The sequence below is a fragment of the Coregonus clupeaformis genome, chromosome 28, assembly GCF_020615455.1.
Source record: "Coregonus clupeaformis isolate EN_2021a chromosome 28, ASM2061545v1, whole genome shotgun sequence".
Taxonomy (NCBI): Eukaryota; Metazoa; Chordata; class Actinopteri; order Salmoniformes; family Salmonidae; genus Coregonus; species Coregonus clupeaformis.
Window position 1 is genome coordinate 31,052,279 of NC_059219.1, and position 26,714 is coordinate 31,078,992.

A 26,714-nucleotide genomic window follows, 5' to 3' on the forward strand; every position below is an offset into this window, starting at 1 on the left:
CACCGATCTCGACAAACCGTTTCTGTACGGACCTCACTTTGTGCACGGGGGCATTATCATGCTGAAACAGGAAAGGGCCTTCCCCAAACTGTTGCCACAAAGTTTGAAGCACAGAATTGCAGACGCCATGCCAGGTGTTGTTGTCGCTCTGCTGTCTTCTCTTTTTCCAGTGCCTCTGCTACAGACTGGGAGATCATCATATCACTGTTGTAATATATCAAATTTTCATTCAGAACTGTAGAGAAACAGTTTGGTTGTGGCGGCAGAGGAAATGTTGGGAACTCACCAGTTGGGTTCGAGGAGGATGGTGGTGGCTCTGTGTTCTCCAATAGTGGGAGCTGCAAAAGAACAGTGTAAAGAACAGTTATTACAAAGTACCAACCTTGTTTAAATCATGTACTGTAGAAATTCTAATTGTAATAATTTGGTGTATTTTGTGTTTCCAGAGTGTATAGAGGAGCATCCCCAGTTGGAAAAAGAAAAATTAGGAAGGGGAGAGGTTCAAGATTCAACTCACCCAAAAGGAAGAGGAAATGGACTTGTTAAAGAAAATCCATACCTCTTCAGGAAACTCAAACCCCTAACCCGTTAACGCCAGAGTCAGTAAATAACAGTGGTGTCTCCAACTACTTCCGATACCGCACTGGGTTTACTTATGATCAGTTAAATAACTTGTGCAACTTTTTTAGAGTACCAAATCATAACACAGCCCCACAGACAACTATCCCCTTGACATACAAGAGAGTAGATGGGCAGATTCAACAGATGCCCCTGCGTCAGCAGTTTCGGCTAGTGCTGATGAAACAGACACTTTTGACATAAAATCACAGAAAACATGCCAGATAACTATGAGAGATTTTCCAATAACCTTTGCAATACTAGATTGCACAGAGTTAAAGATGGAGAAACCGAGCTCACTGCTACTGCAAAGCCAAACTTATTCCAACTACAAGTCTAGCAACACACTGAAGTCTCTGATAATATGTGATCCATGTGGCTCAGTTATATTTGCATCCACCCTCTCTCTACACAGGATCCATTTCTGACAGATAAATATTTCTACAGTAACATCAGAGTTACTGCAAAGTCTGCTTCAGTGTGGCTACCTTAAAGAGAGATGATGGGCTCATGGCAGACAAGGAGTTTCTCATTGAGAAAGATGTGGAGGAAATTGGTCTTAGATTTGAACATTCCTCCCTTTGCAAAGTCCAACCTACAAAATGAACCAGATGTCGAGATGACAAAGAAAATAGTGAAGCATAGGGTGCACCTGGAAAGGGCAACTCTTCTTTGTAATCCAATGCATTAGTATTGTTATCAGTGACTATGCTTGTTTCTATTAATTGTATTTATTAAAAAACAATATATTATTGATCTAAAAAGTTTTCTGAATTGCTTTACCTGGTAGCTCAAGCCACTGCCTATCGGGTACTCCTCCTCACCTACTGTTACTTCTAATGGGGGCCTGTCAGCAATGTAGCTCATAGGTGTGCCTGACATTTTTCAGTCAATGTAAATCTTCCATCTGTTACTTCTGACACTGTCCTGAGAACATGGAAGTGGAAACTGAAATCTGTTTCTGCATAACCTACTGCTGCTGCTAACAATAGATTTGTGCCTGTACAGTAAGTACCTGCCCATGTCTAAAACATGGGTTTCTATGACATGTAACAGTTGTAGATGTGTTGTTATAGCCTCTTGTGGTTGAATTGGTTATTACATGCATTAGATGTCAACAATGCATTCACGTGTAGCTCACCTGTCAAAGTTGTAACTGCACTAGACTGGTCTTCTCTTCCAACTCACATTTTCCTTTTCCACCACGACCGCTGTAATAGGCTTGGCATCAATCTTCTTGCCTCTTGGCTTATGCCACTGTTGTGGCAAGCTTGTGGTGGACATTTCATCTTGGGCTCTCCAGAGGTCCAGGGTGTGGATCAGCCCGACAACATGCGAGCAGTAACCAGTGGAGCTAGCATAGAACAGTATGTTTGTTGGGGCTAAGGCGTTGGTTGTTTACGTCAGCATAACCGCTAGCTACAGCTGATATTGTACACAATGTAGTATGCGTTAGATTTTTAAATGATTGTGAGACCTACCGTGGAGTACAGGAACAACATTGCTCCTTTATTTCATCTGCCTCTGCCTCGATGGTCAGCTGGTGGGGTTTCTCCCTCTTACACTGGGCCCGGTTGGCTTTTGCTTCTATCCCAGTCCTCCTGCTTGTTGTGTTGCGCTCCTGCGTTATTTTTATTTAGTGAATATAACCTACAAAAGCATATTGAAGGCCCTTTTATCTGCTCCTATCTGATATAAGTGATGGTTGTCTCAAACTGACTAAGTAACTCTTTTGGGAGTTATCTTAGTGTTATTACAATGCGTTTCTCCATGTTCTCTGGAAGATAAAAGGCTAAACTTGCCTGAGTTAGTAACAGTTACCAAGGAGGGCAGGGTTTAGCGAAGGGTCAATTGTTGCCCTGTTGATAAATAAGTATCTGTCTCTCGAACTGGGAAATACATTACCTCATGAGTGTTTTGGTCCTCTTGCCTCCAGCTGTTCAGAATGTGGAACTCTGAAACACTCAGAATGTAGTTGACCTAAAACATAACCACTGAAGCATTGTAATGTGTTGTGGCCAACTTGGAATATGAATGAACACAGAGAGAAGTTGGCCAAAGCACAAACAGACTAGACTCTGTTCTGACCTGGGCTAAAACAGACTGGACCACCAGGCTAAGGGATGGAGGGAGGGACTCACTATTTTCTTGAGGGGGGTAAACGTCATAGAGTATGCAGCAGTACTCCACAGTGCAGGTCCACAGGGACTTGGCCACTGGGGCCAGCGGGATCATGCCCTGGCCACGTCTCTTGGTCAGCATGTCACACTCCACCTGCTGCTAACTGGACTCTGCCATTTAAGGGCAGCGGTCGACCACGAAGGCCGTCTTGTGGGAGACTGAGAACATCTTCATCTCTGGTTCAGCACTGTGCGAGTTCTGCAGAGGTGACAGAAGGAGGAAACATTTAGTCTGGTGTCAAGATGCCATCTCCTCTCAGCTCAGCTTTAAAGAGCAAAGCAGGAGTAGCTAACTACAGCCTAGCTTCGATGCAACCAATAGTTTTTACATTGTGCTGGACTAGTCTGTAAAAAACTATCTTGGTTGTATCGAAGCTAGGCTATTGCTAACTACTCGTGCTACTACAGCTCTTTTCAGCTGAATTGAGAGGAAATGGCATCTTGACACCAGACTAAATGCCTACGTACTGACACCAATTGACGTTGCTAATGCATAGCTTAGTTAGTGGCTGAAAGATAGACATGTCCTATGACAATGTCCTTTACCTATAGATTTAGCTAGCTAACGTTAGCTAGCTAAGTAAAGTTACCCTGGCCCCTGCAGTGTAGTTAGGATCATGGTCTTTAGCTAGTTTGCTTAACTTAGCTACAGTATATTTACTTACTAGCGTTATCTAGCTAGTTTCCAGACATATTAAAACACTATTCATAGCTACGTTAGCTAGCTATGTAGTGGGTGAGCCGTCTGCAGAAGTACCTGGGACCGTTGAGACAGGCGCGTCGGTTTGCTAATGTTAGTTTAGTTTGCTAGCCAGATTAGCTATCAAACATAGCTACAAATTAATCTAAAATAAAGTCAGTTTTTCACACCATATAGCACCCTTATTGTATGGGTCCTGTCCACCAACGAAAATACAGGTTGTAGTTATACAACTAAGTAAATAGCTAGCTATGTATGTCAATAAGTTGACATAACACCTTAAGCAAAAAACATCTGAGGCGGACGTATTGTTGTTATTGACGGAACCGTGTCCGTCGTGTATAAATGGTCCGTGTCTTACTTCGATCTGTTTGGTTCCTATCTTATTTGCGTAGAGAACCTGTTGAGAATGTGCACAATCCATGTGCCGCATATGACACATTCACAGACCTTGGTCATGACTGTCAGTTCCAGTACATTACACATAAGAGTCATTGGACGAAGGCGTCTTCTGTAGTGACATTTCAATTTGTCATCATGGCTACTCTGTATTCTGATAAGAAAGGTTGGAACAGCATTTGACAGGGAACAATTATGATGGGGAACAGTATCTATTTGATAGGGAACAGTATAAGGAACTGTTGATCCAAACGTATTTGATGGGGTATCAGTATCTGATAGGGAGCAAAGATGGGGAACAAAAGTATCTGGGAACACTGTGATATGGAAATGATCTAATGGGGAACAGTATGATTGGGAACAGTATGGTGGGGAACAGTAGGTCTATCTAATATGGAACAGTATAAGGAACAGTATCTGACAGGGAATTTGGTTGGGAACAGAACAGATAACAAGGGGTCTCATTTTAAGAGAAAATATGTGCTCTATATTTATTGTCAAGATATGAAATTGCACAATATATTAATGGATGTCAAACAATCTTTCAATTAAATGTGAGATATTTTGGCCATACTGTTATGTTCCAATTGTTCGCTTTATCCCCACGGCCCCCCTGGTTGAGAATCACTGACCTGTTAATAATAACCAGCAAATGCAATAATAACATTTCCCAATGAGAATCATTAACTGCATATGGAAATTGGAAAACGACAACTACACTACGGGCCTAACGAATGCTATTCAGACAGTTTATGTGGGCGTAACAAAACTGCCAAATCGCTCATAAACTAGACTAGTGGGAGGTAACCGGTCTGTCTAGAGAGACTACTCAAAACCCTCCTCCTAAAGTACCCATAGTCCGTATAGGACTACCCCACCCATTCTTTCAAATTAGAACTTGTTCTGAAAAGTATGCAGCGTTTTTTTTCCGTTTGAAGCAATGTTGACAAATAAAGTGGGAACTTTTGGAACACATGCAGCTCATTGGCAGTAATCTACATGATGCGATAATTCCCGCTGTAACATTTTCCAGACAACTCTCCACTTTTAACCATTGATGTCTTGTGATATGTGACTGATGTATTAAAATGAGTGAGGGTGGGGACAACGACATTCTTGAAATGGATTATGTGTCCGAAACAGAATTGGAAGGCGACACGGAGATAGAGATGCGAATGATAGAGGACGTCGGTAAGTTCACGGGGATTTCATTATCTTTCGCAATACCAGAGAATTTCTCGCAAGAGAAAAGTGCGGAAGAATGTAGGCTTCCTTTGTAGCCTTTTGTTTCCACCTATCATGAACCATATGCTACGCTACACTATTCAAAATGTCATTGTATGTGCAAAAAATGTTTCTTTCACAAATGTTATTCTGTTGTGCACCTTATATATTTTCTCTTTTGTAATTTAATACATAAAAAAAGTATGCAAAAACAATACTGACTTTTGGCACCACCATTGCCCTCTGTAATGAGAGGGTTCTGCTCTACCCTACACTATACATTATCATAAACTTCATGTCTATAATACTGTAGTGAATTAGAGGGTATTCTAACTGGGAATCAAACCCAGTCTCTGCGACTGGTCAATCCTTCCTTCGGAAAGTAAGCTCCAATGTTTCCAAATCTCTTTCAAGTCCCTTATGCACAGGCACACCTTTGATGGTCTCAGTGTTTACCATGAAGGATGCCCCATCCCATTTCTGAAACCAGTGCAGCGAATTTTGGGAGTGTCTCGGGACTCAAGGTTGTCAGGCTAACGCCTTAGCCATTACACCAAGAGGTCCGACTTATTTGAATAAGTCGCTAGTTGTTGTACTAAGGTCACTGGAATACATAAGTATTCCTTGATCACACTGGAGGACATAGGAATAGATAGACATAGGCCTAACAACTGCGCTGATTACATTCACAGATGCAATATTTCAGTCATAGCCTATGGCTGACTGCACATATTGCCCCTACCCCTGTCTAAATTCACAAGAAATGAACCTATTATTGGCCCAATGTAGACTCCCACTCTCCTACACTGTATCAAATATCAGGGATCTTCGATCTTTGGGATCTTCGGGCAGGTTGTTCATTACTAGATAATTACTTGATAATAATTGTAGTTTCAGGTTATATAGGCCTATGCACTGAGGGAAGGGCCTGAAAAAAATCTACATCCATTTAATGTGTTTTATACTCTCTCCATTTAACAAGTAGTACACAGTGTTGTAAGAGATCTTCAGTTTCTTGGCAATTTCCCGCATGGAATAGCCTTCCATTTCTCAGAACAAGAATAGACTGACGAGTTTCAGAAGAAAGTTATTTGTTTCTGGCCATTTTGAGCCTGTGATCGAACCCACAATTGCTGATGCTCCAGATACTCAACTAGTCTCAAGAAGGCCAGTTTTATTGCTTCTTTAATCAGCACAACAGTTTTCAGCTGTGCTAACATAATTGCAAAAGGGTTTTCTAATGATCAATTAGCCTTTTAAAATGATAAACTTGCATTAGCAAACACAACGTGCCATTGGAACACAGGACTGATGGTTGCTGATAATGGGCCTCTGTACGCCTATGTATATATTCCATAAAAAATCAGCTGTTTCCAGCTACAAAAGCCATTTACATAATTAACAATGTCTACACTGTATTTCTGATCAATTTTATGATATTTTAAAGGGCATTTCTAAGTGACCCCAAACTTTGGAACGGTAGTGTACCCCAACCAGAAGCCATGGATTACAGGCAACATCTGCACTGAGCTAAAGGGTAGAGCTTTCAAGGAGCGGGACTCTAACCCAGACGCTTATAAGAAATCCCGCTATGCCCTCCGATGAACCATCAAATAGGCAAAGCGTCAATACAGGACTAAGATTGAATTGTACTACACCGGCTCTGATGCTTGTCGGATGTGGCAGGGCTAGCAAACTATTACGGACTACAAAGGGAAGCACAGCCGCGAGCTGCCCAGTGATACGAGCCTACCAGACGAGCTAATTTACTTCTATGCTCGCTTCGAGGCAAGCAACACTGAAGCGTGCATGAGAGCATCAGCTGTTCCGGACGACTGTGTGATCACGCTCTACGTAGCCGATGTGAGTAAGACCTTTAAACAGGTCAACATTCACAATGCCGCAGGGCCAAACAGATTACCAGGACGTGTACTCCGAGCATGCGCTGACCAACTGGCAAGTGTCTTCACTGACATTTTCAACATGTCCCTGACTGAGTCTGTTAATACCAACATGTTTCAAGCAGACCACCATAGTCCCTGTGCCCAAGAACACTAAGGTAACCTGCCTAAATGACTTCCGACCCGTAGCACTCACATCTGTAGCCATGAAGTGCTTTGAAAGGCTGGTCATAGCTCACACCAACACCATTATCCCAGAAACCCTTGACCCACTCCAATTTGCATACCGCCCCAACAGATCCACAGATTATGCAATCTCTATTGCACTCCACACTGCCCTTTCCCACCTGGACAAAAGGAACACCTATGTGAGAATGCTATTCATTGACTACAGCTCAGCGTTCAACACCATAGTGCCTTCAAAGCTCATCACTAAGCGAAGGACCCTGGGAATAAACACCTCCCTCTGCAACTGGATCCTGGTCTTCCTGATGGGCCGCCCCCAGGTGGTAAGGGTAGGTAACAACACATCTGCCACACTGATCCTCAACACGGTGGCCCCTCAGGGGTGCTTGCTCAGTCCCCTCCTGTACTTCCTGTTCACCCATGACTGCATGGCCAAGCACAACTCCAACACCATCATTAAGTTTTCCGACGACATAACAGTGTTAGGCCTGATCACCGACAATGATGAGACAGCCTATAGGGAGGAGGTCAGAGACCTGGCAGTGTGGTGCCAGGATAACAACCTCTCTCTCAACGTGATCAAGACAAAGGAGATTATTGTGGACTACAGGAAAAGGAGGACCGAGTACGCCTCCATTCTCATCAATGGGGCTGTAGTGGAGCAGGTTGAGAGCTTCAAGTTCCTTGGTGTCCACATCATCAACAAACTATCATGGTCCAAACACACCAAGACAGTCATGAAGAGGGCACGACAAAGCCTATTCCCCCTCAGGAGACTGAAAAGATTTGGCATGGGTCCTCAGATCCTCAAAAAGTTCTACAGCTGCACCATCGAGAGCATCCTGACTGGTTGCATCCCCGCCTGGTATGGCAACTGCTCGGCCTCTGACCGCAAGGCACTACAGAGGGTAGTGCGTACGGCCCAGCACATCACTGGGGCCAAGCTTCCTGCCATCCAGGACCTCTATACCAGGCAGTGTCAGAGGAAGGCCCTAAAAATGACCAAAGACTCCAGCCACCCTAGTCATAGACTGTTCTCTCTGCTACTGCACGGCAAGCAGTATCGGATTGCCAAGTCTAGGTCCAAAAGGCTTCTTAACAGCTTCTACCCCCAAGCCATAAGACTCCTGAACAGCTAATCAAATGGCTACCCGGACTATTTGCATTGCCCCCCCATTTGGCCCACTCCTCCATACAGACCTTCTCCAGATCCTTCAGGTTTCGGGGCTGTCGCTGGGCAATAGGGACTTTCAGCTCCCTCCAAAGATTTTCTATTGGGTTCAGGTCTGGAGACTGGCTAGGCCACTCCAGGACCTTGAGATGCTTCTTACGGAGCCACTCCTTAGCTGCCCTGGCTGTGTGTTTCGGGTCGTTGTCATGCTGGAATACCTAGCCACGACCCATCTTCAATGCTCTTACTGAGGGAAGGAGGTTGTTGGCCAAGATCTCGCGATACATGGCCCCATCCATCCTCCCCTCAATACGGTGCAGTCATCCTGTCCCCTTTGCAGAAAAGCATCCCCAAAGAATGATGTTTCCACCTCCATGCTTCATGGTTGGGATGGTGTTCTTGGGGTTGTACTCATCCTTCTTCTTCCTCCAAACACGGCGAGTGGAGTTTAGACCAAAAAGCTCTATTTTTGTCTCATCAGACCACATGACCTTCTCCCATTCCTCTTCTGGATCATCCAGATGGTCATTGGCAAACTTCAGACGGGCCTGTACATGCGCTGGCTTGAGCAGGGGGACCTTGCGTGCGCTGCAGGATTTTAATCCATGACGGCGTAGTGTGTTACTAATGGTTTTCTTTGAGACTGTGGTCCCAGCTCTCTTCAGGTCATTGACCAGGTCCTGCCGTGTAGTTCTGGGCTGATCCCTCACCTTCCTCATGATCATTGATGCCCCACGAGGTGAGACCTTGCATGGAGCCCCAGACCGAGGGTGATTGACCGTCATCTTGAACTTCTTCAATTTTCTAATAATTGCGCCAACAGTTGTTGCCTTCTCACCAAGCTGCTTGCCTATTGTCCTGTAGCCCATCCCAGCCTTGTGCAGGTCTACAATTTTATCCCTGATGTCCTTACACAGCTCTCTGGTCTTGGCCATTGTGGAGAGGTTGGAGTCTGTTTGATTGAGTGTGTGGACAGGTGTCTTTTATACAGGTAACGAGTTCAAACAGGTGTAGTTAATACAGGTAATGAGTGGAGAACAGGAGGGCTTCTTAAAGAAAAACTAACAGGTCTGTGAGAGCCGGAATTCTTACTGGTTGGTAGGTGATCAAATACTTATGTCATGCAATAAAATGCAAATTAATTACTTAAAAATCATACAATGTGATTTTCCGTCTCTCACAGTTGAAGTGTACCTATGATAAAAATTACAGACCTCTACATGCTTTGTAAGTAGGAAAACCTGCAAAATCGGCAGTGTATCAAATACTTGTTCTCCCCAGTAGCCTCGCTACTGTTATTTTACTGCTGCTCTTTAATTATTTGTTATGTTTTATTTTTTTTACTTATCTATTTTTTACTTCAGTTTATTTTAGTAAATAGTTTCTTGACACATATTTTTCTTAAAACTGCATTGTTGCTTAAGGGCTTGTAAGGAAGCATTTCACTGTAAGGTCTACCTACACCTGTTGTATCTGGAGCATGTGGCAAATAAAAATGTATTTGATTTTATGTTTATCTGCTGGGCCTTGTCAGAGTCTTACAAAAGATGGTGGTTAAGAAGACTCAAATCTCTCTATCAAGTTTAAGATCTTGTCATGCATGTCTCTAATGGCTTTAATGCATTTGATTTTTTTTTTTTTTGCAGTTTATTCTCAGGAGTTTTTGCCAACCTATGAGACTATACCAGAAGGGGCATCAGTGCCCAAAGTGGAAAAGGTGAGTCCCAACCCTTTTAAAATGCATTATATTTATGCATTATGAAAATGATTAGTACTCATAGCTTTAATAGTAGTTGTAGTATTAGTTTGAGCTGCCAAGAATACCTTTACAATTAATACCATATTTGTAAGTCGCTCTGGATAAGAGCGTCTGCTAAATGCCAAAAATGTAAATGTAACATGGCTTGTTCTTGCATTTATTTCACCAAGAGGGACACTGATTGATTCGCTATTGTATTTTCATATGCAGAAAATGTACGAATCAATGTGTCAAATATCTGTAATTACAAGAGAGGTCTATGTTTGGTCCTAATCCAAATGTGGACTGTTATTGTTCATGGAACAAAAAAGGGTGTGTCACTTTCGTTGTAGACTCTTCCCTCCCTCTCTCTATCTAAGTTTGATGTCAGTTGAGAAAGACGTTGTCTAGTTGGGTCTCGTACAAGCACAGTGAGGCTGTCTGTCGGTCCCTCTCTCGTTAAAGGACATGTATAATATCATGGAAGAAGAGTTTGAGACTGTGGAGCTACCAGATATCGCCTGTTGTTTTTGCCCACAGGCTGAGTTCAACGGCAAATCTGACTCTCTGTTCTTCAATGATGGGGTTAGACGGATCGACTTTAGCTTAGTCTATGAAGATGAGGACATGAAGGAGATTGACAAAAATCGAACGTTCCAGAAACGGAAAGTAAGTGCATTTCTGGTGGCAGATTGTGAGTCTAAGAGTCCTTATTCACTTTCAACATGGTCAGCAGGTTTCTGTCTGACAGAAGTTAAAAACAGTATTCCTACTGTGCTGTGAAAAAGCATGTTTGAAATTAAATGCAGTTGAGTTTCACACTGTAAGCATAGTTTTGAGGAATATGTGAAACCAAATGTGCTTTCTTATAGCTTAAGAGGAGTACTGTATTATCTATGAAACAAGTTACTAAAGCCACATTCCGTCAAAGATGTAACTTGTAGGAATCAGTGTTATGTTCCGTCATAGAAGTTGGTGTTGTATTATGCCAGGACCTAAGGCATTCACACAACGCTTTCTCATTGTACACCCGGAATATTGACTCTGAATATTTGTAAAGGGAGTTTTCCTTTGCTTCAGTCACAGTGTGTTAGATCTAAGGTATCCCTATGATTAATATGAGTAAAATCCCTGTCCTACCACGTTGCTGTGAGGAGGTGGTGTTGAAGGAGTCAGGCGCAGGAGGGTAAATCACAGAATAACATGCTTTAATCCGCAAAATACAGGGTTACACAGAAATGCGTCAAACACACTCCAGGGCACAAAACAGGTGCACTGGAAGATACAAGGCACATGGGAAAATACTATCGTCGAACAAAATACACGAGCTCCACCGAGCTTCACAATAAATAATCACCCACAAGGACAAGGGGGCAGAGGGAACACTTATACACAGACTAATTAGGGGATTAGAACCAGGTGTGTGTGATAACGAGACAAGACAATTGGGATGATGATTGGTGGCGGCAGTGGTTAGTACTCCGGTGACGACGAACGCCGAAGCCTGCCCGAACAAGGAGGGGAGGGAGGCAGCCTCGGCCGAAGTCGTGACAGTACCCCAATCGGGGTGGGCCAGTACTGGTGCTGAGGTGAACAGACCCCGCAGTTTTCTGAAGGCCAGGTCAGCCTCAGCAGACCAGCGGAGCCGGGACGGCCCACCCTTCAACAGGGAGGTAATGGAAGCTGCAACCTTGCCAAAGCCCCGGATAAACCTCTGATAGTAGTTGGCAAAGCCAAGGAAGCGCTGCACCTCCTTAACCGTGGTTGGAGTCTGCCAATTACGCACGGCTGAAATGCGATCTCCCTCCATCTCCACACCTGAGGTGGAAATGCGGTATCCAAGGAAGGAGACGGACTGCTGGAAAAACATACACTTCTCTGCCTTAGCATAAAGGTCATTCTCCAACAGTCGGGCAAGCACCTTGCGAACCAGGGACACATGCTCGGCGCGCGTAGCGGAATACACCAGGATGTCATCGATGTGGACCACTACACCGCGACCAAGCATGTCCCGAAACACTTAGTTCACAAAGGACTGGAAAACTGAGGGAGCATTCATCAAACCATAGGGCATCACCAGGTATTCATAATGCCCCGTGGTTGTGCTGAATGCTGTCTTCCACTCATCTCCCTCTCGGATACACAGGTTGTACGCACTCCTGAGATCTAATTTGGTGAAGAAGCGCGCCCCATGCATTGATTCAAATACTGAAGGAATGAGGGGAAGAAGATAACTAAGTCTTATCGTCTCCCTGTTCAGTGGTCGATAATCAATGCACGGGCACAGACCTCCGTCCTTCTTCACAAAGAAGAAACTCGAGGAGGCGGGTGAAGTGGAGGGACGTATATACCCCTGGCGCAGGGACTCGTGACATATGTTTCCATAGCCTCCGTTTCAGCCTGCGACGGGGGGTATATATGACTCCTGGGAGGTACAGTGTCTACCCGGAGGTTTATCGCGCAATCCCCCGCCCGATGAGGTGGTAATTTAGTCGCCTGTATTTTAGAGAACGCTTGCGCCAGATCACGGTATTCAGGGGGAATGCGCTCGGTGGAGGTACTGTCTGGACTTTCCACCGTGGTTGCACCAACGGAAACATCTAGACACCTATCCTGACACTATCGCGACCACACCGTGAGAGCCCTCTGCGGCCATGTGAAGGTGGGGTTGTGGAGTGCTAGCCAAGGGATACCTAATACCACAGGGAAAGCAGGAGATTCAATAATCGAAAAAATTACCTGCTCACAATGAGTCTCCAGGGTGATCATGGTGACTGGTATCGTGACTTCCGTAACAAACCCGGACCCTATTGGTCAACTATCAAGTGCTCTGATGGGGAGTGGAATGGATAGGGGAACAAATGAAATGCCTTGACGGCGTGTGAATGCCCCGTCCATAAAGTTCCCAGCTGCGCCTGAATCGACTAGCGCCTTACACTAGGGAACTACCATGTGATCGGGAAAGTGGATAGGTAGGGTAGTGTGCAACAGAGGGCTCTGAACAAGTGTGGGTGTTCGATACCTGGGGTGATGCGTGAGTGCCCTGCCTGCCGCCTCCAGGCCCAAAAGAACGTTGACTATGACGTGTGGCACTGTCGCTGTCCTCCTCCGCTCTCTCGGCTGGCGGCTCCACCCAGCTCCCAAAACAGGTGCACTGGAAGATACAAGGCACATGGGAAAATACTCCCGTCGAACAAAATACACGAGCTCCACCGAGCTTCACTAACCTTCACAATAAACAATCACCCACAAGGACAAGGGGGCAGAGGGAACACTTATACACGGACTAATTAGGGGATTAGAACCAGGTGTGTGTGATAACGAGACAAGACAATTGTGATGATGATTGGGGCGGCAGTGGTTAGTACTCCGGTGACGACGAACGCTGAAGCCTGCCCGAACAAGGAGTGGAGGCAGCCTCGGCCGGAGTCGTGACAGTTGCACAATATCCATCACAACAAGGTGACAGAAATGTAACACACTAACATACACTATACACTATCCTTACAAATGTCAAAATATAATTATTCAAATGTCAGATTCTGGCACATCATATTAAAAAAAACAAAAAAGAATGTTTTTGTCATTTAGCAGATGCTCTTATCCAGAGCGACTTACAGTTAGTGAGTGCATACATTTTCATACTGGCCCCCCGTGGGAAACGAACCCACAACCCTGGCGTTGCAAGCGCCATGCTCTACCAACTGAGCTACAGGGGATAATGGCTGAAATAATAAGTAAATGCACCTTTGATAGAGGTAGCATCTGTGATTCACCAACAATATGTTGAAATATTGTTTTACAATGAGTGGTTTGGGAGCAGGGAGCATTGAAAGCAGCAGGAGAGGGAAAATAAGTCAAAATTCCACTTCCCTAGAAACGGACCCTTTAGTCATTCCCAACCCAGTTATATCTACTGTATTTACAATTCTTTACAAGTGTTGTGGATGCACTAAACAGAAGCATACAGACGGACATAGTAGAAATGTATTTTGATTGACCAATGAGCTGCCTGCACTGCACTTTGTGCATGCAATTTTTTTTTATTTGACGTGGTTTTATCAGAAGGAGTCTTGTATCGTACACACAATTACCATATAGATGTAGTCAGTTTCATATATGGTTGAAATCCGTCAGTGCATTGCTATCCATTGAGGGGAAATCAGTCAATGTAATGTCAATATAATGACACTTTTCATTCATTATTTATTATACACAACCACAGTTAAGATGGGATAATAATGTATTAGATATGGCATTTTTAAAGCGCTTTTCATTACAAAAGTAATAAGACAAACAGATTGGACATGATCCAATAGGGAATCAGAAGGGGTAGTGTTACAAGCACAGGATCCATTGATTTAACATCCTGTGTTCTCTTCCCTAGCAACGCAGAGAGTACTTTGAGGCCAGCTTGATGAAGATGGGGATGGAACTAGAGGCTGCCAGATCTGTGAGTGGCCACATAATACAAGGACTGACTTGATGTATTTACTTTGCTGTTAGCTTGCAGAGTGAGGTCTAGTGTGTAGATCTTCAGGGAGGATTGGGTGGAAACAATATTTAGTATCTTACATTAGTTTGGTCTTAGATGGTAGAGAAACACTTAATATTTGTTTTTGTTGCATAGTTTTATTATCATGCTGCTTATTTAAGTGACCTTGTGGAGCTTGTTTTTGGCTGCATTTTAGATGGCAGACACAGTTGTTTTACAAAGACATCCTTTTAAACAACCAGCTATTTCCTCAGGAAGGGTTGAGATTGAATTGCAGTGGAAAACTATGGCACCAATTCCATTATTTGAGTCTAGTTTCCCAATTATTGGCAAACTTTGGTGGTATTTAATGGAACAGGATCAATGAGTTAACATTGATAAACACAGAGCCAACTTCTGATTTTGTAGATAATAAAGCATTGCATTAGATTAATGTGATGTTTTAGTACTTATGTGGAGGATGTAATTTGTGATCATGGCAATGTCTTCTTAATTGCCCCTTAGGGGATTACTGAAGTTGTAATACATTTAGTTGAAATTAAAAAGGCTGCCTTATCTTGTTGTTTTATCTTTGTCATTCCGACAAGGTGGTGGATGAGAAGCTGTTGTTCGTCAAGGTGCACATGCCCTGGGACGTGCTGTGTACCTACGCCGAGGTCCTCCACATCAAGCTGCCCATTCAGCCCAATGACCTGTCCACCACGTCCTCACCCTTCAACTTCCTCAGCTGCATCACCAAACACTTCTACCCCAGCGAGGACCTCATAGCCAAGGAGACGGAGTACTTCACCGCCCCGTTCGAGAAGGACAGGCTGGAGTACTTCTACGTGAAGGACCGGGACCTCTTCTTCACGCCGTCCATGAGGAGTAGAATGGCAAGTGCACTGCTTTCTTAACCTCATCATGGGACATAAACCCTAAATTCAGAGAGGTCAAAGATGCAGCGGCACACTAGATTTTGATAGAGATTAAAAATAAAGGACTAAAAATAAGTCACATTTAGCAGACGCTCTTATCCAGAGCGACTTACAGTTAGTGAGTGCATACATTTTCATACTGGCCCCCCGTGGGAAACGAACCCACAACCCTTGCATTGCAAGCGCCATGCTCTACCAACTGAGCTACAGGGGACTTCATTGACTTCATTGACTATTCTTATGGTAGTTTAAGCATCTCAGGTTTCTGATGCTGCTAAATGGTATTGGAAGATATTTTGTCTGTAGACCACTGTTGTGGAAATTCTTACACAGGGACACTCGAAGTCAATCTTATATGAATCACTCTTTATTGTCAGCAAGCTGGAAAGGTCACAGTCAAACTTAGATGCAGAAAGTAACGATCTGTCAGGAGCTCTAACGGGGCAGTCCTGTTAGTTTCCTTATATACTGACAAGTTATATTTGCATGGTTTAGCTTATTCATCATTCATAATTGATGTTCTCTTCATTCATGTGACGACCAATACTGGGTCATGCATGTGACAGACCAATACCTCACGAGGCTTCTTCTCTGAGACCTTGAAACTGAGATATCCCTTTCTCTAAACAATCTGCCAAATTGCAGATAATGATAGTGAGGATTCGTTCAATCAGTCACTTGCATGAACACAGAAATTGGTTTGTAGAAAAGCACAAACAGTACACAGAAATTGGTTATTAGAAAAGCACAAACATAAAACATTCCATCACACCACTTAGATTGGTTATCAATGTACCTATACTTAAACCATAGTGTTAACACTCTTTTCTTAACACTTGAATGATAACAGAATGGTTGGTCTTCCTCCTCAGGCCTACTACATCCTCAGCCGAGCCCCCTATGAGGTGCGAGGGAACATCAAGAAGTTTGGTGTCACCAAGCTGCTCGATGGAGGGGTGTACAAGGCTGCTTATCCCCTGCATGATGTGAGTGGGGGTAGAGAGTGGGGTGGCACTAGTAACTGACAACATAGTACATTAAACACCAATCGATCTGTGAAAACACTGAGGGGTGTTTTATGAACTTTTTTGTTTTGTTGTCTGTGAACTTACTGTAGTGCAGATTCAACGTCAGGTCGAAAGAAGATGAGTGCCCCAATGAGAGATACCTCCTGTATAACGAGTGGGCTCACCCTAAAAGTTTCTATAAGATGCAGCCACTTGATCTCATAAGGTAATTCATGCTTTAATCTACTCTCACAAAAATGCACATTGCATGCACATCGCTGCTTTAGTGTAATAAGGTGTTGAGAGTTATTCTTACAAACAGAATGTGCTTAAAGGCCTAATCATTGTAATTATGGTAAATAAGGGATGGAAATAATAATATTTTCTTTCATTTTCTCACAGAAAATATTATGGGGAGAAGATTGGCATTTACTTTGCTTGGCTGGGCTTCTATACAGCCATGCTAGCCCTCGCTGCCATTGTTGGACTTGGCTGTTTCATTTATGGGTACACGACTCAAGAAACAAGCACCTGGAGGTATGTTTAAAACTCAAAGAAAGTACTTCAGAAACCCACAACACCATAGAAATATATGACAAGTTGCTAAATCTAGTGTACTGTATATCAAATGAAGATCAATTAGTGCAGGATAGGACACGTAAAGTTAAGTTTGCTTGATGTTCCTTCCATGCTGTACCCTGACACTCTAACTGTGTGAAAACCCAATGATTAACAACTTTGTTGCATTTTGTTGTTTGACCCATCTGCTCTGTTCATTTATTGGACAGCAAAGAGGTGTGCGACCCTTTGATTGGAGGAAATATTGTGATGTGTCCGCAGTGTGACAAGGAGTGCACATACTGGAGGCTTAACAGCACCTGTGAATCTTCTAAAGTAAGTAATACATTAGGGTTCACTAATTCCGATCCATGGCAGTACAGGTTTTTACTCCAGCCCATCACTAAACAATTCTCATTCACTCACATGGTCAATTCAGAGTGATTATGATTATGAAAGTGACTTATATGGATAGTGAGTCCTTTAAAATTCTATTTGCCAATGCTTGTTATGTCAGACCATTTTCTCAGACTCCTTGGCCAATGAGACATGCTACAAGTCATATTAAACCTTTTTGAACAGGGTTTGTTTCCGTATATATTTACAAAGAGTCATGGATGGAGAGGAAAATGATGTGAAAAGTATTTCATGTGACCTTGTCTTCCTCAGAAACTGTGCATATTTGATAACTATGGGACGCTGGTGTTTGCTGTCTTTATGGCCATTTGGGGTGAGTCATTTCATTCATTAAACTTACCATATTTATAAATGTAGAGGTTTTAGAAACTGTATTATTTGAGTGTGTTGTTTTGTCTATCTTAACTTATTAGCAATTAGATGTTGCATGATAATGATATAAGAGTTTTCCTCAGCACATGCTACAGTCTGGGACCAGGCAAGAAAAATAAAGCTTTACACTCTTGTTCCGATCCTGGTTCTAGTGACCGTGTTCTTGGAGTTCTGGAAGCGCTACCAGGCAGAGCTGGAGTATGATTGGGACACTGTGGAGTTCCTGGAGCAGGAGGAGCAACCTCGTCCCGAGTATGAGGCCAAGTGTAACCACAAGAGAATCAACCCTGTCACACGGGTAAGGGAGATGCGTTCGTCACACAGTCGCTATGGTGATTCCATAGCGTCAGCCTCAGGAGGCTAGAAGAACACTCCACATTCGATGATGTTATATTGTTGTTTTAAAAGGACAGTATTACCTGTATCATTACTTCATTGTAAAACATGTTGTTCTTCATTTAGGTAAAAGAGAACGTGCCTTATACAGCCTGTGGACGGTGTATAAGAGTGTCCTTAGGAATCGGGACCGTCTTATTCTGGGTAAAAACCTTTGGACTTCTCTACTGTTATCTTGTTCTGAATAGGCCAATTCACATGCACTCCAACAGCAACATTTGTTTTCTATAACCCTAACCTATGTTTCAAGTCTGACCCCTCCAATTCTTGTGTTTGTGCTTGTGTTCAGATTGTGTTGATCCTGGCGTCAGTGGTGGCCATAATCGTATACCGACTGGCAGTGTTCTTCTCATTTTCGACAAGCCTCCAGTCTGACCTAAAGGAGCTAGAACCGTTTAAGGAGTATGTGACCGCACAAATGGCCACCTCTGTCACTGCTTCCATCATCAGCTTCGTGGTCATAATGGTGCTCAACATCCTGTATGAGAAGGTTGCTATCTGGATCACCGACTTCGGTGAGATGCCCCAGTGTCAAACAACAGGAAATATGTGGTTTGCTATACGGAACTATGATGTTTCTCAAAGGGCAAATATTCACTCAAACGTTCCTTAGCAAGGTTTATACAGTATCTTTGCTTATTGTAAAAACAAAAGTATCTTCCTGTGAAGGGAGTCGGTCTTATATTTTTAACAGTGCCCCAAACATTCTGCAATTATACCATGGTATGAGTAAATATTGCATGCCAATAGGTCTAAGTAATCCAAATATATGTATCCCAACATATTTATACTGTAGGAAATGCACACCACCACAATAGCCCTTAGCTGATGTCCTTATTCAGAGCCACTTGCAGAATCTGGACAGAGCAAAAGCCTGATTTAAGCCTGATGTTTTTTTGACGAGATTGAGAAGATGTCTTACTTGTGTTATTTTAAAGAGCTACCAAGGACCAAGACGGATTATGAGAACAGTCTAACTCTGAAGATGTTCCTGTTCCAGTTTGTCAACTACTACTCCTCCTGCTTCTACATTGCCTTTGCCAAAGGGAAAGTGGTTGGTTACCCTGGGCAGCCTGTTTACCTGCTGGGCAAGTACAGGAACGAGGAGGTACTTACATCTATCAGTTGATTGAAAGATCAGTTGATTGGAGGCTCAGTTGATTGGAGCTTGGTGATTGGTGCAGAACATGTGATAACACAGCATGACAGTGTTTTGCTTTTCCCCTTTGCTTGTGTTCTAACTACTATGTTGCCAAATGATTAGATGTTGCATTCTGTGGCATTTGTGTTTGACTAAAAGAGACCTTCATATTTCAAATGAATGAACCTAAATGAGGACATCTTCCACTAAATACAAGTTGTTTGAATGGAGGTGCTTTTTCATGTAATACTACAAGATGGCCGACATTGGTTGATACAGTGTTTGTGTCTGTGGGCGGCAGGTAGCCTAGTGGGTAAGAGCGTTGTGCCAGTAACCGAAAGGTCGCTGGTTCTAATCCCAGAGCCGACTAGGTGAAAAATCTGTTGATGTGCCCTTGAGCAAGGCACTTAACCCTAATTGCTCCTGTAAGTCGCTCTGGATAAGAGCGTCTGCTAAATGACCAATTATTTATTATTTATCTTTACCAGTGTGATCCAGGAGGATGCCTGATTGAGTTGACAACCCAGCTCACTGTCATCATGGGCGGTAAAGCCATCTGGAATAACATTCAGGAGGTGTTGCTGCCGTAAGTTTTTGGTTCAATGGAAGAACATAAAATGGCCAACCACATCAGCTCTCTAGGAGCCCAGCAACTGTAAAGTTTTCCAGTTACATTGGATCAGGGTTGGTTCAATGGTTTATTCCATCCCAACTCAAAATGGAATTCCCCCTTATCTTCAAGTGTATCTGTATCAAGACATCATTATTATCTGATTCAGAGAGCAATCATAAAGGTGTCTTGTTGTAGGCACTAACGGAGACTAACTCTGCCATGGCTCATTGACCAAAGCCTATGGGGAAATTAATGGGGGTTTTGTTGGGTTTTTTGATAAATGCCGGAAACACAGGCTTAGGAGGTCTTATACATTTTGTTAATATAGAGATAATCTTAATCAGCTAACGTCACTTTTTGTGAATTTTAAAGCATATCCGTAATCAAAACAAGCACATACAGCAGATAAGGGTTTCATAATTCACAAAGGTCATGTTAACTGACTGATATTGTTGGTGCTGTCATCTTCAGGACAGGAATACCGGTTTACTTAACGGAGGAATAAACACACATGTTCATCGTTGATGTTTTAACCAGAACGGGGGAATGCCCTTTCTTTATTTTCGCACATGCGCAGTTGTACATCTCTCATAGGGCATGACTGTACCAGTGTAAGAACACAATTTAATAACATAGTAGTCTATATGTTAACACCCCCACTTGCTCTTATACTGTACAAGTCGTATTCAACCTAACTATCAACACATTTAGCTTACAGTTATACATCTCACAAATGTCAGTTAATATTCCAAACATATAACCCAAGAATTTTTCATTTTAGTCAAAACATCTGCAACCATGTCTGCCGTTGGACAATATTCAATACTTATTTTACCATCACTGAGTGCAGATCGAATGAAATGATATCTGATGTCGACATGTTTACATCTCTGACGACATACTGGGTTCTTTGACAGAGCAATTGCACCTTGGTTATCTTCAAAGATTGTTACTGGTGCATATTGGCACTCACTATCCATCTCGCCCAATAACTGTACAAGGTACAAACTTTTTTGTGTAGTAGCAGCCAGTGTACTCTGCTTCACATGTAGATAAAGCTACTGTTGGCTGCTTCTTAGACCTCCATGAAATAACAGGTCCACATTTAGTTAAACTAAAACAATACCCTGTTATGCTTCGTCTGTCACTTTGATCTGCTGCCCAATCAGCATCACTATATGCTACAAGGTTGAGTTTTTCCACCCCCTTTTTGTAACACAACTCCTGATTCATTGTCCCCTTCAAGTACCTCAACACATGTTTAGCTGTTATCCAGTGTTGCTCTTTTGGTTCTGATAGGTATTGTGACAGCTTGCTGACAATCCAACTGATATCCGGCCTTGTACATGTAATCACATATATCAAGCTGCCTATCACTTCACAATACCTTTTTGAATCAATAGGTTCACCATCACCATCAAAGTTTTGTTTTTGTTCACATGGTGTTGACCTTGTTTTACAGTCTGACATACCAAACCTTTCCAGTATCTTGGTTATGTACCTTGTTTGGTTCATCTTTATTTTCCCTTCACTTTGTGTAAAATCAATGCCTAGGAAATGTCCAAGCCTCCCAAGATCTTTCATCTTAAATTTTTCACTTAACATTTCTTTTACACTTGTGAGTGAGTCACTATCACTAGCAGCGATAATTAGATCATCGACCCAAATTATCAAAATGATCCTTTCTGTTGCAGTTTGTTTGTTATAAACACAGTGATCAGCTGGGTTCTGTGTAAAACCATTTTCACTAAGGTGATCATGCAACATTTTGTTCCAGTTCCTTCCTGACTGTTTCAGGCCGTACAGTGACTTGTTCAGTTTGCAGACTAGTTGCTCACCTGTATCTGACCTGACTTCAAAACCCTCTGGTTGCTCCATGTACACGTCACAGTCAATAGGAGCATGTAGATATGCTGTTTTGACATCCATCTGATGTAACTAAGTCATACTGAGCTGCTAGCTGCATCAAACAGCGTACTGATGTCATATTTACAGTTGGAGAAAAAGTATCCTTATAGTCTATTCCTGCCACTTGACTATACCCCTTTGCAACATATCTTGCCTTGTATGTCTCAGTCTCATCTGAATTGTTTTTGACCGCATAGACCCACCTGCCCCCCACTGCATTTTTACCCTCTGGCAGTGTGGTCAATGTGAATGTATCATTTTCCCTAAGGGAATCCATCTCCTCCTTCATAGCAGTAGCCCAAATCTCTGATTTTGGTGAAATCATTGCTTCTTTGAAGGTTTGTGGTGCATTGCACATTACTCTGTAGCAGTAGTCAACACTAGGTGGTATCTGGTCATCACACTTCACTTTACACTCATAGTCTTTTAAGTACTGGGGTTTCTTCCTCGCTCTGTCTGGATAGCGTGGACTCTGACTATCTGAAGTCTCGATTTGCACATCGGAATTTTGATCTGCCATCTTGGCTTTTGGCATGGGGGATTCAAATCTCTCCCCATGAAGATCATCACTCATTTCCAAATCTGTCTGAGTTTGGCGTTCGACTACACCTTTTGTAACGAACTTGACTAATCTGTTTTTAAAACTTTTCCAGTGTCTGGGTAGTAGACTAGGTATGCTGGACTATTTTTATCATACCCGACAAACATACCCTTTTCACATCTTGAGTCCAACTTTTTCTTGTTCTGTCTGTATGCATAGCAAACAGATCCAAATTCTTTCATCTTTGAAAGATCAGGCTTTCTCCCAGTAAACATGTAGTGTGGAGTCTGTCCTATACGCTTATTGTAACACCTATTGCGAATTACTGCAGCAGTCATTACAGCATATGTCCACAAGTTCTTTGGTAGGTTGCTCTCAAGTAGCATGCATCTTGCCATTTCAAACAGTGTTCTCCAATTTCTCTCAGCGGTCCCATTTTGATGGGGTGAGTAAGGGGCTGAAGTTTCATGTCTTATGGCATTCTTACTGAGCAGTGACTGGAACTCTTTGGCTGTGAACTCTGTGCCATTATCTGACCTGACACACTTTATTTTCCCATAAGGGGCCACATCAGCAATAAACTTCTCAGTAGCTTTTACAGTATCACTCTTTGCTTTTAGGAAATACACAAAAACTGCCCCTGAATATTCATCCGTAAATGCTAGAGTATATCTGAACCCATATTTCGCCTCTGGCTCAATAGGGCCAGCCAGATCAGTGTGCACAAGCTCAAGAGACGCTTTTGCCTTTTCATCAGGCTCCCTGTTTCTGCTCTGAACAAATTTTCCCTGTGTGCAGATTTCACAGTTGAGGGTAGATTTGTCAATCTTACCTGTGATTTTCATTCCCTCTGTCACATTTTCTAACTTTGACACATCCTCAAAATTACAGTGGCCAAGAATTGTGTGCCATGTGTGAATATCATAGCACCCATGACATCCATCATAATTTTCATCACTTACAGTGTTAAGATAGTAAAGTCTATCGTACTCCTCAATGTCAAAAGTGGTACCGTTCTTGTGGATGAGCTTGTTACACCCATGTCGAAAGTTGACTGAAGCTCCGTTGGCTGTCGCTGCTTTAACAGAGAAAATGTCCTGTGGAAACGATGGCACGTACAGCGCCTTCGTCAGCGTTGTTTTCACCCGACGACCCGTGTTGTCTCTCAGGTAAACCTCTGCTGCACCTCTCCTCTCCGCGACACCATTCGTTCTTGTTCCGTCAGCCAGCTCCACGTAATGTTTTTCCGGTTTGAAAGTCTCGTCAAACTCCTTAAACTTCCCGATGTCCGTGACTATATGTGACATTGCTCCCGTATCAACCATCAGCCCTTTCTGTTTCAGTCCACGAACCTGACAGTCACTTATTCTGAATGCAAATGTGTGGCCTTCAGCATCTGTTGCTTGTTTCACATTGTCTCTTCTTTTTCGTCTACAATTTGCGTCAGTGTGAGTGGAGCTCTTGCAAAAACTACACCACTGTCTCCGTTCTCTGGACTCTCCAGTAACGGTACATTACCGGGCCTTGTGCCCTTTCTGGCCACAGTTGAAGCAGGTTATCTCGGTCCCTTTATCTCTTCCTCTTGGCCAGCTAACTTTAATGTTACTTGCCTTCATCACGTTGTCGTCAGTGGAAATGGTGCTAAACTTCTCGGTGCTTTCAAAGCTCCTCAACTTGGTTTTGAACTTGCCAAAAGTTGTCGGCTCGTCACTCTGCGTTATGTGGATGGCAAACGGCTTAAATGATTCGGGCAAACCTTTCAGAATCATTGCAATCAACAGCCCGTCACTTAAAGTCTCTCCAGCGTTCCTCAGTGCTGTAATAGCCGTCTCAGCACGAACGATATAGTCCGTAACATTTTCGTCAGCGGCTTTCTGAAGAGAAGTTAGCTCAGTGTAGAGGCTAATCACACGTGGCTTCCCTTTACCTGCATAATGTTCCCTCAATATCTTCAACGCTTTTCTCCCATCATCTGTTGCTTCTCTCATTATCAGAGAAAGACTTTTATCATCCAAAACCTATATCAATTCGGTGTAGGCTTCTTCATTTTTCTCTCCTTCTTCTTCTTCATCCACGCTCAATATGGCGGCCTTTAGCCCTAGCAAACGCAAGTGCCCCAAAAACGTAGTCTCCCATAACTCGTAGTTTTTTTCATCTCCGTCGAAACATAATCTATTCCATCGGCTTCCATGTTCCCTCCTGGGCCCATAACCTGTTGGTGCTGTCATCTTCAGGACAGGAATACCGGTTTACTTAACGGAGGAATGAACACACATGTTCATCATTGGTGTTTTAACCAGAACGGGGGAATGCCCTTTCTTTATTTTCGCACATGCGCAGTTGTACATCTCTCATAGGGCATGACTGTACCAGTGTAAGAACACAATTTAATAACATATCAGTCTATATGTTAACAGATATTATCTCATAGAACAAAACATATAAGATCTCCTTAGCCTGTGTTTAACCTCAACCTTATTTTCAAAGTTTATCCCAAAACCCCATTCTTTCCCCATTAATTTCCCCCAATAGGAATGGCTGAACAAACCAGAGTTAGAAAATGCTAACTCATTTCTGTTTTTGAGGACTACAAGCTGGCAAGCTCTATTACCTTGTTATTAGCATCATGTCTCCCGAGTGGCGCAGTGGTCTAAGGCACTGAATCGCAGTGCTAGCTGTGCCACTAGAGATCCTGGTTCGAATCCAGGCTCTGCTGTAGCCGGCCGCAACCGGGAGACCAATGGGGCGGCGCACAATTGGCCCAGCGTCGTCCAGGGTAGGGGAGGGAATGGCCGGCAGGGAGGTAGCTCAGTTGGTAGAGCATGGCGTTTGCAACGCCAGGGTTGTGGGTTCGATTCCCATGGGGTATGAAAATTAAAAAAGAATAATGTATGCACTAACTGTAAGTCGCTCTGGATAAGAGCGTCTGCTAAATGACGTAAATGTAAATGTAATGATTCTGCGATTGACATGTTTCTCCTCATCAGGTGGGTGAAGAATTTGATATTCCGCTACTGCACACGTGTTGGGTCTAAAAAGGTGATTCCTCGCTGGGAGCAGGACTACCAGCTGCAGCCCATTGGGAAGCTGGGCCTCTTCTATGAATACCTGGAGATGGGTAAGATATGAAGAATGAGGCGAACTCTCTCCCTGACACCCAAATCAACCCTTAGCCCCTATCCCCGGGCACCTGGGTAGATCTGAGAGGATTGGATAGGTGTGTACACAGTACGGTGGTAGCTTTAGGCGTATGCTTGTGAGTTGAAGCTGATCCCGCTATTACTTTGGGCTCGGTCCAGAAACCACCCCTAGCCCCTATCCCCAAGGCACTTTCTTCAACTAGAAGGGTTGGATGGACATAAGCAATATGGTGCAAATCGCTGCTAGCTAGCCTATCAGCTACTGTCATAGTATCAGGTTCCCCCCTAGCTAGCCTATCAACTACTGTCATAGTATCAGGTTCCCCTCTAGCTAGCCTATCAGCTACTGTCATAGTATCAGGTTCCCCCCTAGCTAGCCTATCGGCTACTATCATAGTATCAGGTACCCCCTAGCTAGCCTATCGGCTACTATCATAGTATCAGGTTCCCCCCTAGCTAGCCTATCAGCTACTGTCATAGTATCAGGTTCCCCGCTAGCTAGCCTATCGGCTACTATCATAGTATCAGGTTCCCCCCTAGCTAGCCTATCGGCTACTATCATAGTATCAGGTACCCCCTAGCTAGCCTATCAACTACTATAATAGTATCAGGTTCCCCCCATCTATCCTATCAGCTACTGTCATAGTATCAGGTTCCCCCCTAGCTAGCCTATCGGCTACTATCATAGTATCAGGTACCCCCTAGCTAGCCTATCGGCTACTATCATAGTATCAGGTTCCCCCCTAGCTAGCCTATCAGCTACTGTCATAGTATCAGGTTCCCCGCTAGCTAGCCTATCGGCTACTATAATAGTATCAGGTTCCCCCCATCTATCCTATCAGCTACTGTCATAGTATCAGGTTCCCCCCTAGCTAGCCTATCAGCTACTATCATAGTATCAGGTTCCCCCCTAGCTAGCTTATCAACTACTAACTATCATAGGCTAGCTAGGGGGGAACCTGATACTATGACAGTAGCTGATAGGCTAGCTAAGGGGGGAACCTGATACTATGATAGTAGCTGATAGTATCAGGCCCCACCCCCTTGCTAGCCTATCAGCTACAGTCATAGTATCAGGTTCCCCCTAGCTCA

The 26,714-nt window shown here is 43.4% G+C and overlaps 1 protein-coding gene and 1 long non-coding RNA gene across 11 annotated transcripts in view; one reads left to right on the forward strand and one right to left on the reverse strand.

Annotated features, from left to right (window-relative positions):
* Nucleotides 1-26,714, forward strand: part of LOC121549169 (anoctamin-6) — a 41,570-nt gene that overhangs the window by 11,163 nt on the left and 3,693 nt on the right. For 2 of the 3 annotated variants that reach the window (XM_041861043.2, XM_045208863.1), the window contains exons 1-16: nucleotides 4,775-5,088; nucleotides 10,026-10,096; nucleotides 10,658-10,786; nucleotides 14,505-14,570; nucleotides 15,200-15,487; nucleotides 16,402-16,515; nucleotides 16,647-16,762; nucleotides 16,939-17,073; nucleotides 17,325-17,430; nucleotides 17,764-17,824; nucleotides 18,036-18,181; nucleotides 18,346-18,423; nucleotides 18,569-18,794; nucleotides 19,218-19,387; nucleotides 19,909-20,006; nucleotides 25,470-25,600. In XM_041861043.2, coding sequence (XP_041716977.2) covers nucleotides 4,986-5,088; nucleotides 10,026-10,096; nucleotides 10,658-10,786; nucleotides 14,505-14,570; nucleotides 15,200-15,487; nucleotides 16,402-16,515; nucleotides 16,647-16,762; nucleotides 16,939-17,073; nucleotides 17,325-17,430; nucleotides 17,764-17,824; nucleotides 18,036-18,181; nucleotides 18,346-18,423; nucleotides 18,569-18,794; nucleotides 19,218-19,387; nucleotides 19,909-20,006; nucleotides 25,470-25,600 — 2,038 coding nt within the window. In that variant the 5' untranslated portion in view covers nucleotides 4,775-4,985. Of the gene's footprint in view, nucleotides 1-4,774; nucleotides 5,089-10,025; nucleotides 10,097-10,657; nucleotides 10,787-14,504; nucleotides 14,571-15,199; nucleotides 15,488-16,401; nucleotides 16,516-16,646; nucleotides 16,763-16,938; nucleotides 17,074-17,324; nucleotides 17,431-17,763; nucleotides 17,825-18,035; nucleotides 18,182-18,345; nucleotides 18,424-18,568; nucleotides 18,795-19,217; nucleotides 19,388-19,908; nucleotides 20,007-25,469; nucleotides 25,601-26,714 lie in introns of those variants that run through there. The other variant, XM_041861040.2, reaches the window with a different exon arrangement.
* On the reverse strand, nucleotides 31-3,817 carry LOC121549195. 8 transcript variants are annotated; one of them, XR_005996767.2, is made up of 7 exons: nucleotides 3,556-3,817; nucleotides 2,760-2,997; nucleotides 2,524-2,598; nucleotides 2,100-2,239; nucleotides 1,760-1,972; nucleotides 287-338; nucleotides 31-185 (listed from the first exon to the last, which is right to left on the reverse strand). It is a non-coding gene; the product is annotated as an uncharacterized LOC121549195 (long non-coding RNA). The 8 variants fall into 8 exon arrangements; XR_005996765.2 differs by having other exon boundaries at nucleotides 2,100-2,268; XR_006657578.1 differs by adding exons at nucleotides 1,107-1,213; nucleotides 1,402-1,545 and having other exon boundaries at nucleotides 2,100-2,997.